Source organism: Vanessa tameamea, chromosome 4 (assembly GCF_037043105.1).
Source record: "Vanessa tameamea isolate UH-Manoa-2023 chromosome 4, ilVanTame1 primary haplotype, whole genome shotgun sequence".
In the NCBI taxonomy this organism is placed as follows: domain Eukaryota; kingdom Metazoa; phylum Arthropoda; class Insecta; order Lepidoptera; family Nymphalidae; genus Vanessa; species Vanessa tameamea.
Window position 1 is genome coordinate 4,966,874 of NC_087312.1, and position 17,864 is coordinate 4,984,737.

The following is a 17,864-nucleotide window of genomic DNA, read 5'->3' on the forward strand; positions in this document are numbered from 1 at the left end:
ATCTTTCATTGTCATCGACAAAAGTTACCAAGGGTGACCTGCCATGAATATTTATCAGTTACGAAGGAAAACTTTGATTCATATTCCGTTCCATTCATTCTGGTGTGACCGATGGCGTATTCGAAATTAATACTATCTTGATTGATAAAGGTTAATCGAAATAATAATTTTTACTTTAAATGAAATTTGTTTTTGACAAATATGGTTGATAGTAATTTAAAAACTTAAAATAATTTGACTCTTTGTTCTTTTTATAGTCGATTAAAATTGTTTTTTTTTACATACCTCAAAATATACAATAAAAGAAATTTATAATATATGAATACTTTTTCTAAAGTATTCGTATCAGGTAGATATTTTAATTTTTTTTTAATTTATTATAATGAGGTCACCAAATCTCCTTAGCCATTTATAATGATTATATGTAAAAAGAGCATCTCCCTATAAATTAAATTAAACTTTATAAAACAACAAATATATGCGTCGAATACTAAACGAATTCTCGTAACCGTTCATAATCAATTTATACTAATGCAATCGTTTGTCTATGTTCTCTTCGGATTATCATAAAGCCTATTATTTATCTTTTATTACTAAAATTTTAGATAGTAATCCAAATTTGAAATTCTATCTTATTAGACTTTGGCAGCTCAACAGATAACATATACAATAATTAACATCAAATACAATATTTTAGCAACAACAAAATAATGTAGATCATAAATTTAACATTTGCCAGAACAGTTGGCAATAATTTATGTTTTAAATAATATCAGTAACAAGAGTATTATTACTGAACCAGAATCCGTCCGAGGCTTCGCACGCGAGTTTTTATCCGTGAAGACATTTTTGCTTGATTAAGTAACAAAAATCTAATCTTTCACATTTATAATATAGGTACTAATAATCGAAGGATTTATAATTTTTATTTATAATTTATAAATCGTAAATAGCAAATTTCATGATGATATGAAGGTAATGTTCCGTTTTTAAATAATCGTTGATGTGATGTCATCCTGAACGATTTCGGCCACAGCGGCTAATCTCTAGGGAGACCAGCCAATAGCGCAGAACATATTATAGTGGACATGTATGTGTACAAAAGTGCACTCTCTATTCCCTCACGCTCGTAATTCCATGGGACGGTAAATCCACGTCACGTCCGGGAAGAGTTAGCGCACAGGACCAATGGCTTTACGTGCTTTCCAAGGTACGGAAGTCTACACAATTTCAATTTTCAGGTTCCGGCCTGTTATTGAGAACTTTCGATACTAAACCCAATAACTTTTCCCGCTCACACTGGGGTTTGAACCCAGGACCTCGGAATCTGAGGCCTTCTAGCCACTGAACTAACGAGGCAATTTATAAGGTATATGAAAGGGTATTCTTGAACGTGATAATGTTAATTCTAAACTGTAATCAGTATCTATGCCTTGGGAAGTGTTAGATAAGGAGATATAAGACGATGTTTTAATGATGATTGATAGTCTTACTTGAGCGGTGGGCGATGACGGTGGGTATCTGAGGTCGGTGGCGTTTGACGGCCGCGGTGGGATTACATTGTGGATAGCTTGGCGCTGCGTCAGGGGCACTACAATTCACACATTTTATTAAATATGTATGACTGTTATAAATAAAATCTTTAATAGAAACTCTTTAATGTTTAAATCAAGGTTTCCTATTTATTAGCATAATATAATTTTATTAAATCAATAACCTGTACTTCGGGGGCATTCAACACCTTCTTTGGCGGGTTCAGCGTTAGTTGTGCATACACAATAATGCACTGTGTTGTTGTGCTGAATACATGCAGCTTCTGCTCCACAGGATAAAGTTTCACATCCGCCATAGATGAATGTTACTAAAATATAAAATAAAAACTTTTTAAAAACAAGTTTCACATATTCGAATATCATTACTCTAATTGAAAATATAAGTAACTACAAGTTCTATGCATAATTTTAGTTCGTAAATAAAAGCTTGTAACTTACTTTTTAATTTCAAAAAGATTTACAGTATGGCAAATGGACCACAAAATATCTTGGGAACTTATCTATATCTTTAGTGGTGACCACTTGTCATCAGATGGCCAATTTGCCAGTTCGCCTATTTATATAATAAAAGAGTAATATAAATTTAAATAAATTGAAACCTATTCTTATTAATATAGGAACTACACTCCTTTAAAACAGGCTCTTTTTTAAAAAACGTTGCGCTTGCGGTGTTTTCTGTTGCAGTAAAGTAATGTTGATCATTATAATAGAGAAGTTATATAACTACATATATATGGGTTGACTGGCAGTTAATCCATGGTATTGGTTCAATATAGTATAAATAAATAATATTTTATATATATATTTGTACATATTATTAGGTACTTGCTTGTGTTATTTTGAGTCGACTGCTTAGGTCGCGCTTCTTCTCTTGCGACCCTAGCTAGTTTCGTTGATTTCTCACGTGACAACTGAAATAAAAGAAAATTAATTATTGCAACTATTTATTTTACATCGCGTGAATACACATAATGATTTGTTTTGTCTTTAAGTAGGAAATTATGTATATTTTATTTAAAAATAAAATCTATTGGAAGATCTTTTGAATAGCTTTTATATCATATACAAATGTATAATGAAACAAAGACATTGGATTTATTTACTTTCAAAGTTTATTTTCTACTCTTTAGATAATTTAAATAATAGTTTTTATAAATGAAATGAAATGATCAGAACTTAAATATTGTAGAATTCATTTTTCCAAATATTTTGATAATTTTAATTAATTATAAATAACAGTCACGAATTCTCTGAGAATTTATTATTCTTATAGATACGACTCAACATAAACGCGATTTATATGGATTTCACAAACTACTATCCGTCATCCATAGTAAACAAGGTTTTACAACAGATTCTCACTACTAATTATAATGCGTTTCCATACATATTAATTAACACGCGCATGCAAAATGGTAAACATCATGAACCTTGTCGATGCGAAAAGCACGGATTTATTCTCGGTATATTTTTTGGAATACTACTTACAATATAATAGTTTAAAAAAAACCAACCCAATTTTTTTTATCTATGTTATTGGAAATTATAATTAATATTAATAATTTTATATAAAAGGTATAGATAAATATAAATCATATTAATTTAAAACCGTTTAATTCAATTTAACAAACATACCATAATGTAGAGCTTATTATTTAAATTATTTCGTTTTAATAAACCAAAATAACGTAAATATATCAAGATTGAATTGAAAGTCATCTTGAACGCTTGAGGAGCCCGATGCAGTTATTTCGGACACCTTATCATGGTGCGTGCCCACTCCGCGGCTGCCTGAGGTTACGATAAATCAATAATATCATATCCATAAATGAGTTATTGATGTTTTATAGTCCTCATTTTAAAGAGTTACTCCCGAGTTATGCGTTGTTCGATTGTGAAAGATCTAAAATGTTTTATGAAAATATGTTATTATTGAGAAACGCCTACACGTGTACGTATAATAGGTATACGGGTATAAATAAAAATATGAATGATCACCGCATTATAATTTAAATGTAACAACATTTTTCACATAATCATAACGCATTTGTAACATAAATATATCGTTTATTTGACTATGCGTTGTTTATTACAAGTTTACGTTACTTATAAAAAATTAAGTCTTACTAATATAACATAAATAAATATTTTACTTTCTGATTCCTAAAATAGACGTTTAAAGTACTTTAAGCCTTGCGAATCGCTTTAGCAAGAGTTATTCAAGAGCTAAATTTTTTATTTTGCGGCAGAAGTTAAGTCACTTGCTTGAAGTTTTTTCTTTGGTAGGTCTTTTTACATTTTAGGCGTCTAAAATTACGATATTCATATAATGTGTTATATAAATTACTTGATGGATACCATGATATTAGACCGGTCATTAATTTGATGATTAAATTTTGTTATCAGTAACATTCTGTTCTTCCATCGGTATTAATTTTGTTTTCTTTTTTATTCAGTACTTTTCGTCAGATCATATAATGTCTTCACTGTTTAAATTTAGTGAATTGGAAATCGAATCTATTTCATCATTGCGCGAAACACCAAATTTCCTTTTCATTGATGTATTCATCAATATCGATCGATTTCATTTAGTAAAATTTACATTATCTTTGTTATCAAAATGTTTACCAATATTGGTAACCAATGTTTGGCTACATTCGGGAAATTATAAACGTTTTATTGTTATTATCTTTGTAAAAACATGAATAGTAAATACTATAGAATACAGAAACACTCATTTCAATAGCATAGACTAGTTCACCAATATTGGTAACCAATGTTTGGCTACATTCGGGAAATTATAAACGTTTTATTGTTATTATCTTTGTAAAAACATGAATAGTAAGTATTATAGAATACAGAAACACTTATTTCAATAGCATAGTCGTGAATTTTAGGTATAAAACATTACGAGTGGCCTATATAGTGCGTTTAACATCATTGTAGGGTGACTAAAGTTGTGAGAAGCGATCTACTTACATATTATGTCTTAAGTACCTATTTTAATTTCTACACAACCTACCCAAAACCTATATTAATATTTCCAATTACATTCTCTCTTTCAATTATTTTTAAAGTTAGTCCTTGTAATCTTGATGTCTATGTGACTACTAAGAAAATATTTCGGTACAACATAAGTTTATTGACTTCTGAATGATATTGTACGACTAAGGTTAAGATGGGTCATATTTTAAGTATCTACAGTTCTACACGTTTATTTAAAATTCATTATCACCGATTATTGATTGAAGTTATAAATGGTATTATATTTGGGAATATTCAAAATAATATCTTATCTTTTCCAACATAAAGACTTTCTTGATACTTTCAATACTTGCTTAATTCATCTATTGAGCCTTATAACTGAATATTGATCTAGTTCAATAGTATAGAACGGTTCCGCAGATCCGTTATCAAAGAGGTTATTATATAGTTTTAGTCAAAAAGTGAATCTTAAAGTTGCTTAAATCATATCATTTTGTTAACGCAGTCTCAATTACTGTAAAGCCTAAGGTGTTATCTAAGCTCTTTGATTCTTACATCATTATATTTATATACCTGTCACTACAAGTATATCTGCGAGTTCAAATTCGAATAAGCACTGCTATCATTAATGTGTGCTTAGAATTAGAGAGTAAGGACACCTGCATATTTCTTATCAAATTTTGCTCTAAGTGTAATCCAATGGAGCAGCGCGGTGGAATGATCTCTTCTGTGGAATGAAGTCTTCTTCTCAAGAGGTACTGTGGTAGTAGGTTCAGATGATAAATAACATTTGATTATAAATGCTACCTTTAAGGGGAGTTAGAATTGAATCTTGCACGTATTGATGCTTCACGTATTGATCCATCAATATTAGTAAACTGCTTATATAATGGCAGGTATAACAAATCGTGTAACGTCCAAATGAATATGAAAATTTGATATTTCCATGTATTCAAATTTAATCCGTCGCGTCGAGTAAATCGAATTTCATTCAACTGTTTTGCGACATTGTGTCTCGCTAGACCTTGCAATATGTACTCTACAAATTAGCTTTTCGTCGAAATGAATAATTGTATTAAACTTTTACATTTTGATTGTCGTTGAACTACTCATAATACAAAAGTAGTTTTATTATTTAAATCTGTAAAGAAACGTTGTAGCGTGCGTCTGTTAGTAATTTTTTATCAGGTTATTGATATTTACAACATTTATTAGTGTGTCTTTTGAAGACGATGATTCACAGCAATGATTCGCTCCAATAGGTAGCGCTATAGATAAACTATTAACAAATTACAAATTAATTTAACCACATATACTTGACAGGGGGCTGGTTGATTTTTTGCCCAGAGGAACGGAATTGCAAAACAACGGCGAAGAATTTTAAATATTGATGGTGATTTTATTTGATTAGGACTAAATATTTCATATTCATATAATATAATATATATATATATATATATCAGTATAATAACATTCTTCCATAAAGGCAAGGATGTCTTTGCTCAGCTGTCTGATTGGAATTTACAAATTATTGTACTTTGTAATCTTTGTATGTATCATATTGAGTGTGTTACATACTTATATAATTAAATACCGTGAAATGAAATTATTTTTAATAATATACTTAATTTATTTTGCACCGTCAAATTTTATTTCAAGTCATTCAATGTTAAAACTAATTAAAAGTTTCATTTTGAAAGGATTATATTCGCTCGGACGAGATTTATCCATACGTAATCGAATTACAATGACCGTTTAAAACGTTACAAGTCAATGAGATTGTAGGTACATAATAAATTATAAGTACGAGAGCGATGAAGAGCGATTACTAAAAATAAAAAATACGTTAAATATTTTCAAAGCGTGTAATAACATCCATATTCTAATATTACACAGTTTCACAATCAACGGGCATTCATCAAACGGGCTTAGTTGTTAAGGAGACGCTTCATTGTGGTCTGTGTGAAATGTGATCGATCCGGAACACAAGACAAATGCACAAAGTCAACGCAGACTCACATTGGACATTATACAACTGAATAACGAAACAATAGCGAACTAACTAGTATGGCTTCCGTGACGGCCAAGTGACTGAAACCAAACAGCAAGTTTTTTTCTGCTCGATCGAGTGGCTTGATGTACATGACAAGAAGTTTGATCGGGTTCGAAGCATTCTGTTGGTATTCGTCCTGTCAGGTGGTCGAACAAAGTGATTATGGTACAAGACGCACGACTGGAGCTAAGCTTGATCAAGCGGTCGCGACATAGTCAAGCAGCTACGTCAAACTCTTGTGTCAAAAATAATACCCCCCACAGATTGTCTGATTTAACTAACGAAATATGTAAAAGTAAAATATAATTTCATTTTTTACATAACCCTTGAGTTATAGCTGATTTTTTGTTGTTGTGTAAATGTTTTATAATAAAAAAAAAAAAAACAAATTATATGGTAACAAAATAATCTTGAGACGTATGATTAGACAGTAAGACCTACGAGAAAAATAAAACTTTTCCCAACTTTTATATTCAAATTAAAGGATTTAAAATATATGATGCGCTTCTCAAACGTCATCGTCGATTGCTAAAAAAAATATAGGAAAAGTCTGTACATTTCACGCAAACTAAAAATTATGATCTTGCACAAACTATGAGGTACATTTTATTATTATTAATCTAAATACGATAAGTTGATATCACTATGATAGATAGGACAATCTGTCAGTGCTGTTCCTTGTCATTTTGTCATAAAAAGTCGTAGAACTTTATATTAGATTAGACCTTGTATTTCAATACGAATTATGAGAGCGAGTGATTAAAAAAGATTGTGTACCAAGTGGATAATCTGGTATCTGTTACTTTTAGTTAAGAGTTAGTTGATAAGATTTTTAATCTTGTTAAAAAAAGGCTTATCTTTTATTAACATATGTTTCGGTGTTAATTTATTTTAAGACAGAGCTGGTACAAAAATACTTGATTAATTTCAAAATTTGTTTACATCATTGGTCATAACGCCTACTCATATTGTCGGTTATTTAATCAATAACATTAGATATTTTAGATAAAATAACAGTTGAAATATGATCATCGCGGTAACAAAGCATGTCGGAACACAACAGTATTACTATTATAACACGATGTTTATTTTATCTGTAACTATTTACGATACATTGATTCGATTGGAGTCAACTTTGATAGTTTAAGTTTCTAAGATAGGTTTAGAATTGCTTTACCGAAATATTTCCTTATTCGTGATAACATTCGCCTTTCTAAAATACTCGATTTTATAGTTTTGAGAAAAAAGTATTTTCTGTTCAACTCCACCGCACTTTAATAATAATAATTTTAAAATTTCACGAATACTAGTCATAGAATACTTCATATATGTATATCCTTTAGTTCTAATCTAAATGAATAAAACTTTCTTTTTATAATATAAGTTATTTGAACGTATTTCTTTGAAGCCCCTTGAACTTTGGAACAATCCAAAATTAAATCTTTGTATTTGATTTTACATGACATTTGATTTCGAGAGTACATTCGATAATTGCTTTGATTGATCGCTATAGAAATATTCTATAGCAAGTTAGCCTGAAGCCAAACTCAACCGCCTTTGCATGCAACCGAACAATAGAAACAGTTAAATAGTATTTAGGTACATAGTAATTGTTATAAACGTTATAATTAGCGTCACAATTTAGAAAATATTTAATATTTGACTATGGATATGAACATTAAAACAATCATACTTCTAACGATTGTTAGAATTTAAGATGAATCGTAGAGTTATTTTGTAACACTTTTATGAAGATTTATTTAAATAACTAGATTAACGATTATTAGTAGTCTGTTTGATTTCTAAATTATAACTCTTTAGAGCTAGGCATCATTTTTTAATCATTTTTTAATAATTTAGTGATCAAAAATTGCTAGCGCCACGGGTTTTATAACGAAGATGTTGAAATAAAAATAAATAAAGGAAAACAGCATTTTAAAGATAACTCATTGACCTCTTCGTATACATCGATAACAGAATTTCTCTTATATTTGTAATAAGTAGGTATTTTTTTTGTTCCTGTTATGTCATAAATGTAGCTTGTTATATTTTGTTATGATAAACATCTTTTAAAATTTAAATTAAAGCAAATAAAGTTTACTCGTTGCTGTTTTACCAAAACTACAATTATAATGATACCTAGTCGTACATACACGTACTTTCAATATACAATCCTATTTGTAATACTTTGCCTCATCTATGAATACATTTTCCAAATATTTATAATGCCCTTCCTAAGAACTATAATTTGATTATTGTTACAGGTCATGTCAGGAAATTCTATGAATAGGAACAAAAGAAGTAGGTAGGAAGGTACGTGTAGGGAAGTGGGGGGTGTGTGCGCGAGAGCACCGTCTGCGTACACCTGGCAGAGCGCGGGCGCGGGCCGATCATTAAAAATGTTTATTTAAAAATCCGACCGCTTAGCATTTGTCCGCTTGAAGCGAGAGTGAACATTTTTTTGAAATAGATACTCTTTTATATATAAAATATTATTATTTGTTTTTTTTTTGTTGACTAAGATGGGTGATTTTTCGGTTAATTAATATTTTTTTAATATTAATAATTTTAAAGATTTGCGTGGTTACATTGATAGACATGTTTTAATTTAAAGAGCAATAAATAAAAAAAAAATTCAGTTTAACTAACAGTAAAATATATAAAAACAAAACATTATTTTTTTGTATATAATTTAACGTTAATTGCGTGCTTCAATATAATTTTATCGAATCTTATCATTATGTCTGCTGCATAATCATTTCCAGTTGGAACTATTGGTCTGTCTATTTTACTAAAGTGTCGGCAGTCGAGCCGTTCTATCTTTGCTTTTTAACAAAACAAAAGTCTTTCCGTAACATCAACAACATATCAAGATATCTATGCATTAGATGATATAACACAAGCCCACTAGAGCCCTTAATATATTTTTTATTTATCTTATAAATATGTTTCTCTCATCGCTACTGATTATATATTTGGAAGCTTTTAATATTGCGTTGTAAAGAAATAATGTTTAATAAAATTATTCCACCAATGATTCGTTTGATAAATTATCTAATATTTCGAATCCAATATATCCATAGGTCCGAACTACTTTATAACAATGAAAAATAATGAAAGTCCTTCACGACTGGCTGGAATGATAATTTTAAGATGTTTACTCAACAATAAAGCCGCTAAAGCTCACTAAACTATGACATAAAAAGTTTAAAAAGCTCTCAGTAGATCAAACAACTTGAGTAGTGTCGGTCGACAGACGGCGTGGTGTTAGGTTACGAGCGGCGGGTCACATTTGTCCCAAATAATAAACACAAGATTGGTGTCAAAATGAGCACTTTTTATTATCCCATCAAACCGTAAACTTCTAATTCCATGCGCACATGAGTGTTTATTTTTAATAAATGTTACATGAAGGATAAACGATGCTTAATTTACCGATTGCAGTTTTATATCTATGTTTGATATTATGTTAATTGTAATGCAGTTCGAAATACAATTGTGTATTGTGGTTAACAGAATGGTTTATACGAGTTTATGTTGCAATAAAACTTCGTTTAGATTATTTTAGTGTTGTCCTGATTTCTCTTAACGTTATTTCGGTAATCGTTGTTTGCTCTACCGCAATTTGTGCTAATTTAAAATTTTGTTACTTACTCCAGTATCCTAGTTCTTGATTACTAATTGAGTGTTAATACGGCAGCAGGCTAGAATTTTAACGTAAACTTTGTTGCATTTATTAACTTTTTTTTAAATATCGAGATAAGTTTATCGTTCGAGATATTCAATAATCAAGGCTTACTATTTCAATGAAAAAGGTAACTTTAGAAACGGTAACTGTAACATTTTGTTGTATTTTTTTATATAAAAATATGTTAAACATAACTTTTTAAATGAAATAAAATTTTGTAATTTGAGAGAATGATGGGCGACCATATACCATATATTCGTATAAGGAAGTTTCTTTTGCAATCTTAGAGAAAGCGTATGAGCTAGGCGTGAGGATGTGCAAGAATGTAATTTATTAATGTATCGGCTTACAGATATATACGTCTGCAACAAAATTATGCTCATTTGAAATTCAAGTACCAATCCTCAATATAAGGGCGAGTGTTCATGGCGTGTTGCAAACGTAACATTTATATTTTAATCGAGATGATTGTTGATTATTATAAACAAATATATTTCTTCAGTGACTATGAATTGATGTTTCAATGAGATTATATAACCGATAAACCAGAGCGAACCTGGATCTTTTCATAGAAAAAAAGATCGAATAAATAAACTTTTAATCATTTAAAAAAAAATTCTCCGTCGTTGATATATTAGCTTGTAAATGATGGCTTGTTGCAAGTATTTTTAGTCGCGATTACTCATTTATATGATTTTGAGTGGTTATCATGATGTATCATGAAGACCGGGCGTCGGGACTTAATACGGAAATGCGCATTTGGAACATGTGAATTGCTGGATAGGTAGCTTCGAAACTACATTGGACTCGGTTATTGACTCACATACATAGTTTACATTGTCTGATTGAAGGGTCAGGGCCATGACGTAGTTTGAGTATTGCTTAGGAATTAATAGAAACTTTTTTTAGCGTTGAATTAATATCCAATTAGAAACTGCTATTTTCTGAAAAGTTGATCAATCAGATTTACTAATCAAACATAATACTGAACGCAATTTCTTTACCACTGATCAAAGATCATTCAGATTGAAATCAAAGTAACGAATTCGATTTTGATCATGGTTTCAGATACTAGAATTTATTTTTATGCGGTTAGACAATGGTGCCGTTTTTTATTCGGCTGGCTAATTCAAGCCGCAGATTAATTTTTTTTACGCATTTTTCGTGCAATGTATTGTGGAAAAATGTAACTACTCTCATTTTGCTAATTATAACACTGTAGCAAATACTAAGAATAGTTTTTTTATTACCAAATACGTATAGGAACAGAAAGATAGAACATTTAATTGAGCCATCTAATGGAAAGTGGTAACTGGTAATGTAAGAGATTCATTCCATATATTGCCAACCATCTGCCGCCAATTCGCAGCCAAACATGGGGTCTAAGATTTTAGGTATATCCTTTGTGTATATTATTACACTGGCTGGCTTTGCTCTATAACCGGAAAACAGAAATACAATTACAGTTTTAGTTTATGTGGGGTACGATCTACTTAGACGGACTTGTAGAGAGTCCTACCACTCAGTAAGCCTCTTGCATTTATTTTATAAGAAATGATCAAAAAATCGGCGCCACGGTGTACGCCAAATACTTTCATGCCATTGCCAATAACAACTGTGAAACGTTTCAACTCTGCCAAGGACGCACGGTGCGTGTACGCATAGAATATGAACAGAAACAAGCAGTACCTAATTGCATATAAGAATAGGTTACCAAGACTATTTAACTATATATTATCTATATTAAGAATTTCGTGCAGGTCTACGATAGACCTTAAAAATAATGATCTTTTATATAATAACATTAAGGTATCCGCAAAATTCGTATAATCGAGATAGTTCGATATTAAATCCATGAAAATTAATGACATTTTAACAGTTTAACGGGCGGTCATGTTTGACGTTTACGGGTGCGTACAGAAAGTGTGTTCCAAATATTAATTTTCTTGCAACGTACGGTACGGTAGTTAGTATATTTTTATTTATATTTTATAGCGAAGCCGGGCTTTCATCTAGTTATATTTTTTTTTTTACATTTGGACATTTAATATTATAAAACGTTCAGGAATTGCCAAATTGAAATTCTTCATTCTGTCGACCCACATGCTATGAACCTTTAATTAGACATTGTACCGTTTCAATGTAGCATGCACATTGCACTGTTACGTAACGTTCTCTTATTAGATGCATTTATATCATTACACTTGAGATTTCGCTTTATTTGATCCCAGTAAGTCATCGTAAGTCAAATCGGATCACAAAAGCCCGTAATGATGGATTTTCTTGTGTAGGTATCAATAATAGATTTATAAATAACTACCGTTCAAACAAATTGTCCAGTGATGAATTTTTTTAGGGCATAAGCGGCGTTTGCCCCTGTAGACAGGTTCCAGGAGTTGTATTTATATTTTTTTCTGTTGATTTTTAAGGAATAATGTTATGAAAGGGCTTATTTTATTAAAGTATATTTTCGCCTTATTTCTAATAAAAAAATCGTCATTATTTGGAAAAAAGAAAGATTTTAAATACTAAATCGAAAATATAATAATAGCAATGAAAATTTACAAGCATACGTTACATATTTTATATGTAAATTATTATTAAAACGAACTCCAATTTTTTATTTGTAAATTTAATTCGATTTCACGAACCATTCAACTAGCTTTAATAAGTATTATATTTGTGTTAAGCGCGTATGATTTTAAAATCAGAAGGAATATTGAGTATGTGTGATGTAATATTATATACAGGTAATAAAAAAACCAAGAAATATCTTCGTTAGCCAATCGTCATCCATTGCTGTAGCAATAAAAAATAATTAATTTTCTCTGAGAAGGTATCGACTGCTTAGTTTCATATTTTTTTACAAATTTATTTCGATACATTATTATTTCAATTTACTATAGATACGAAGTAATACAAGTAATCAATTTCGCAATTCAAATTGATTGATCACTCAAAGGCGATATTTTACGTGACGAAGAATAAGTTGTAAGTTATACGTTTACCTTCATCGCTTTTCCAGAAAATCTTTTAAATATACCGATTTCTGTTGTTATCAAATAAAGTCTAACTAATGTAATAAATAAGAAAAACATAAATGATTTTTACTCATTGAGCTCTAGAAATTCATGGTCTTCTCATTATATGGTATAGACTGGTTCGATATTCTACTCGTATAATAAAAAAAAAACAATGACTTAGGGAGCTCTTGGTTTTATACGGAATTTACGAGATGATTACTATCTAAGTACTTAATTTTACATAAAGTCACGTGTTGCGACAGCTCAAACATTGTCATCTTTCTACAATATATTTAAATGTTTTTTTTTGTGTTTAGGCTGCGTGAAGGAAGATGTTAGTGTGTGTGTTATAATATAAAATTACGAGTTATTTTAATGATTACAATTAAAAATAAATTACTATAACTTATCAGGAAAACAAAGGTTAAAACAACAATATCGCAGTAATAAGGTATTTCGATGTATGTACATATATCTTGGTTAGCGGTACATTTGCAATAAGACAGTCTCTGATATTATTACTGTCTATGGGTAAATTAAAATTACGATTTTTGCAAGCCTCTGCTCGAAGAATCACTAACATGCTATTTTTACTACTGAACCAATACATTGGTCCTTAAAGCCTTCGTCCAGTGATTGAGTATTTTCGTCTCTCAAACAATCATCCTCCATCAATCAAATCGTATTTTTAATGGTGTTATTTTCCTTACGTCCGTACGTGATTATATGCTTTTATGAACATATATACGTACATATATACATTTTTTTACAATACATTAGCAGCCTGTAAATTTCCCACTGCTGGGCTAAGGCCTCCTCTCCCTTTGAGGAAAAGGTTTGGAGGATATTCCACCACGCTGCTCCAAAGCGGGTTGGTGGAATACACATGTGGCAGAATTTCGTTGAAATTTAGACACATGCAGGTTTCCTCACGATGTTTTCCTTCACCGCCGAGCACAACTTAAGCATAAATTAAGCACTTGAAAATTCAGTGCCTGCCTGGACTTGAACTCGAAATCATCGGTTCATCGAGGAAATCATCGAGATGGCCCAGTGGTTAGAACATATACAATAGTACATTGTATTCAATGAAAACGTCTGTGAATATATTTTCGTATATCTAATGGTAAAAATGTCGTTATGTAAATCACTAAAACTTATCGACTTTAGGAAATCGATAGCATCTGAAAAATATTATTTGTTTGATAAAAAGAACGACAATTTAATTTCAATTTTATTTTTAAATATTACGAATACCGATATTATAAATATCGTGTTATAGATTCTTCTGAAACAATACAGACATTTGTAGTCATTCATTTCCAAGAGCTTTCCATAAAATTACGTAGTCGACGAAAATAATTTGATTGGAATTTTTTCTGCGCGCTACGAACATATATTTCTATGTCGTCTTGGGATGGCATGGATATCCGCAAATAACAGATTCAATAAAATATTTATATTAACGGAAATGATTACGCGTGGGTAAGTGGTCATATGTATGAGAGTATGTGCATTATTGACCGCGGCGTGGGCTGCTCCTACTCTGTGTTCATCCAAAAACGCGAGCGCCCTTGAGCGCCCGCTCCAGCTGTTTATTCGACTGTCGTCTAGCACTTAACGCTGTCGATATTGGTTATTTTTGCACGATACAACATCAAGAAAGCATTCACTCTACATAGATAGGTTAATTATGTATAAGCCGACAGAAGATATGACGTCGTTACCAAAACATATTTATATTATATGTGTGGAAACTTAAAAATACTAAGTTTCATAAAAATAAACCATTTTTAGCTTTGTTTTGAACATTTGAAATGGAAGATTTTTTTTTTATAGAAGATTAAGTTACAGTCTATATAAATATATTGTATTCTCATGATAAATGTATTATTCATTGGCTTGTTTATAACATACTTTTATTACGCAAAAGGCTGACAATATTTTATAAGCTAATATATTTAAATGTTATTTTTTATATTATACATATTATGTATGAGTTCTAAAGAAATATAATGTCGTAAATCAAAAGATTTACCTTAACTACTACCTTAACTAAGGGATTTACCTTAACTAAGGGAGTGATGTGAAAAGTATTTTTTGCTACTATAAATAGGTATTTAATTTAATTTATATTATATTAATAATTCAATCAGTTATCATCCGAGTTAATCGTACGCCTACGGCATATTATCAATATTTTATCTATTTATAACAATAACCAAAACACGATTAGCGTTATAAATAAAAAGATTCAAACAAAACACTGACTATAACAATAGTTTACGATGCTTCTTTATTATGTTTTTTGATATTTTTTATGTTATGTTACTAAATATAGGAAACATTAATGTTTAATTGATAAAATTAAATATCTGAGTGGATTTCTATCTCAAGCATTTGTTAGGAAAAAAAAATCAATAATAAAGTTGATGCTATACCTGCGGTCAGTTTATAATTTATTTTTAATAATTTGTAATATTTTAGAATAAATTTATTTTTATTCGTTAATACTAAGTTTATCTAAATCTAATGTACATGAAATATGTAATGATATACTTCAGATATAGTTAGAAACAAAAGTAGACTCGAACTTAAATTCGAATGCCACAAGCCATTGTATTTGTTTGCTGCAGCTCCTTAATTACAAACTGACGTGGACTTGGATAATTGTGTAGTTAAAATATAAGATAGTAAAAAAACAATAAAACAATAGAACGGATACCTAAATCAAAAAGTTAAGAGCTTATATTATTTACACGGTTTTTTTTAATAATTAAAATTCACATGGACACAGTTAGGTACCAAGTGAGAAAGTCTATTTAGATAGCTATGTATATTATAAAATACTTTATTGTTTTTTTTTTATGGCATTGGTCGGCGGACGAGCATATGGGCCACCTGATGATAAGTGGTCACCACCGCCCATAGACAAAGGCGCTGTAAGAAATATTAACCATTCCTTACATCACATATGCGCCACCAACCTTGGGAACTAAGATGTTATATCCCTTGTGCCTGTGATTTCTTTTTTTATTATTTTGAACAATTAATTAATTTATATAAAGAATGTTAATTAATTAATTTATCTATCCTACGTACAATGTATTGATGTTAGTTAGAATTTTCTTATTACCAACCACAAATAAAGCATAAAACTCTACAAAAAATTAAGAGCCTATATTTACTTTTCTCAGCTTTAACGTAAAATAAAATTTTAATGGTTGCTCGTATTTCTTGACTCCTTAAAGATAAGATTTTAGCAATCGATAAAGATTTATCAGCAAGAGACAGTCGGCGATTCTCATCGGGCATTGTAAAAGAAAAACGCAAGAATTCAACATTTTATCCATTTATGGCGCGTGAGTAGTGACACAGGCGGTTTATGGTTACTGCGCAGGAGCAAGTGACGTTAATTAGGTACTACATTTACGGCGAGTTCCCACTGCGCTTCCACTTAATAAATACCGATCATTACTTGTACACACAACATTAAAAGCTCTTTAACTTGAAATGCTAACTTTTAATATGAGTATTTATATGCGAAATGTTTATTTAGCCAATAAATGGTATGCCGTAGCAACTGATTTTACTTTTCCATTCGTCGATGTAAATATGTATATATAATAATATGCGTTATAAGATTTCCAGCTACTGATGCTTAGCGTTCAATGTAGCTAAATTTTTATCATTATTATTAATGTAACGGTTGTTAAACTAGAGTGAAAATTAATTGCTATTAGCGAGTAATTTGCAAAATTATAATTGTATTTGGATAAACATACTAAAAATATACATTTTTTTTTATGAAATACACGGATAAAATTAATTGGTCGTTAATTGCAATAATATGACATCGCGAAATATTAAAAATAACTTTTATTAATGTAATTAATGATCATTATAAATAGTGAAACATTATTTTGTTACGGAATATTTTTAAAATTGGAATACCTTTATTAAAATTGATGTTAGTATTCGTTTCATATCATATCGAGCCGTTGACCCTTGGCACTGATATCACCAAAACTAAGAATTCAAACATGTTGTTATAACCTTATAACTTTAATTACCGTTACACAACGCTCCATTACTATAATAAAGAAAGCCGACCTTCGTCCTATATATTAAGAATATAATTAAAAATTGTATTATTATTGCTCTACGGATATGTCAAAAATATATTACAAAAGAGATTTCTCTAAGTTAATTTCATCACGAAAAAGTTTTAGTGGGATGTTGGCAGTGATATACTGCCTGCTATCTCTTCGGTCTGATCCCATAGAACTAAGAGAGCGAGAAAATAGCGCGCACACCTTTGTAGAATATAAACTATGATAATTATTATATCCAGCGCAGTTGGCTTGTCTTTGAGATTTGCCGCTGTGACCAAAATTATACACGAGTAGGTACATATAATAAAACACTGTAGTGGTTATGGAATTAATAAACTAAAATAGATATCCATGATCAAGCTTATTTTGGGAATTAAGCAATTATTTCCATAATTTGGTTGCGACATAAATGTATTTTCGCATTTGATCCATTAATTAAATTGATAC

The 17,864-nt window shown here is 30.2% G+C and overlaps 1 protein-coding gene across 2 annotated transcripts in view; it reads right to left on the minus strand.

The window, feature by feature from the left end:
* Positions 1–17,864, minus strand: part of LOC113394521 (tyrosine-protein kinase transmembrane receptor Ror-like) — a 32,813-nt gene that overhangs the window by 3,637 nt on the left and 11,312 nt on the right. For both annotated transcript variants that reach the window (XM_026631864.2, XM_026631863.2), the window contains exons 2-4: positions 2,383–2,464; positions 1,718–1,861; positions 1,494–1,591 (exon numbers count right to left, since the gene is read on the minus strand). In XM_026631864.2, the coding sequence (XP_026487649.2) occupies positions 1,494–1,591; positions 1,718–1,861; positions 2,383–2,464 (324 nt within the window). The remainder of the gene's footprint in view (positions 1–1,493; positions 1,592–1,717; positions 1,862–2,382; positions 2,465–17,864) is intronic.